We start from the raw sequence: 1,329 nt of genomic DNA on the forward strand, positions 1-1,329 counted from the left end.
CCCTTCTATCCTCTAATGACCACTATTCTACTCTCTTGAACAAGTAAATAATTTTAAGTGAAATAAATGCCAGTAAGGAGACATGGGGGATGCTAATTTTTATGTCAAGTAAGAAAACTTCGGCAATATTTTTGTCCATTTTTAATAATGATGAGTTAATGTAACTAATTATGACTAAATTGCCTAATAATGAGTTAATATAATAGTTCAGACAAAACTTGTAGAGTTAATACCAAGATAATACCAAAATAAAATAAACTGTTTGGATTTTGAACAATAAAAAACCAAAGTCTCTCCTCTTGAAACTAGTCCTGCCCCTTCACGGTCGCTCGTTCAGGAGCAGTCATCAAGGTCTCTTGAGATGTAGTTCAGGCTGCCCTTGAACTCGCTGAGTAGCCCAAGCTGGTCTCGAACTCGTGGTGATCCTCCTGCCCCAGTTTCCCGCGTGATGGGATGACAAGCACGCGTCCTGTCATCGAGGTAGGCGTCCTCGTTCTGAACTCACCAACTAGGGATCCTTCGCTCAGAGAGCCCCTCCAACCGGCCTCTTCCGCAGCAGCAGAGAACCGGAAGGGCGAGCCCGCCACCCGGCCCCCGCCTTGGCCAGGCTCCTCCTCCCCGGCTCCCGCAGGGCAGCTCAGCCCGGCTGCACGTGCAGTTGTTGTGGTTTTACGTCAGAGGACCCGGAAGTGCAGCCCTTCGGGTCCCGCCCCAAAGATGGCGGCGCCCGGAGCACGCGGAGGTGAGCGGCTTCTGTTTCTGCTCAGCTTCTAACCGTAACCGTGACCGGGTCTGCAGGGAGATGAACCAGCCGGGGTTCGTGGTCTCGCTGGTGGTGAGTACTGGGCGGCGGGGTGTTTTCCTCGGAGTGTGGAGGTCGGGCCTCTCGGCCCTTGCGGTTTCGCGGGCCAGGTCGCCGAGCTGGGTCTGGGAGGAGCGCCTGGCTGGGTCCTGGTAGCCTCCTGGCCCGACCTCAGAAAGACGGAACGAGGGCTGCTCGGCTTACGGTCTTCGGCATGCTCGTCTGTTTAAAGAGAAAGGACCTCCCATTGTACACCGTAGTCGCTTTAAACTGGGGAACTGAAGAGGTACGTGTAGAAACAAAAACAAAGACTCAAATCGCTTACAGCCCCTCAATCCAAGATTACGGTTGTCATTTTGTTTTATCATTTCTCTCTCAAGACAGTGACGTATCCATGCATTCATTCGCTATACTGTTGATCTGCTTATTCAGCTCCCAGGTTAGGCCTTGAGGAACTAGTCATGAGCACAGATAAGTTGTGGAAACAAGTTTTATTCCTTAATTTCTTAAAAAAAAATATATATGTA

The 1,329-nt window shown here is 50.2% G+C and overlaps 1 protein-coding gene across 2 annotated transcripts in view; it reads left to right on the forward strand.

Moving 5' to 3' along the window:
- The first annotated feature begins 658 nt into the window (after positions 1 to 658).
- The window catches only part of Slc25a26 (solute carrier family 25 member 26), a 128,678-nt gene continuing 128,007 nt past the window's right edge, over positions 659 to 1,329 (forward strand). The window contains exon 1 of one of the 2 annotated variants that reach the window (XM_010608052.3): positions 659 to 835. Coding sequence is in view for 1 of the 2 variants with exons in the window: in XM_010608051.3 (XP_010606353.1) it covers positions 803 to 835 (33 nt within the window). In the remaining variant the exon portion in view is untranslated. The remainder of the gene's footprint in view (positions 836 to 1,329) is intronic. The other variant, XM_010608051.3, reaches the window with a different exon arrangement.

The sequence above is a fragment of the Fukomys damarensis genome, unplaced genomic scaffold, assembly GCF_012274545.1.
Source record: "Fukomys damarensis isolate Sample0158 unplaced genomic scaffold, DMR_v1.0_HiC HiC_scaffold_28, whole genome shotgun sequence".
NCBI lineage: Eukaryota > Metazoa > Chordata > Mammalia > Rodentia > Bathyergidae > Fukomys > Fukomys damarensis.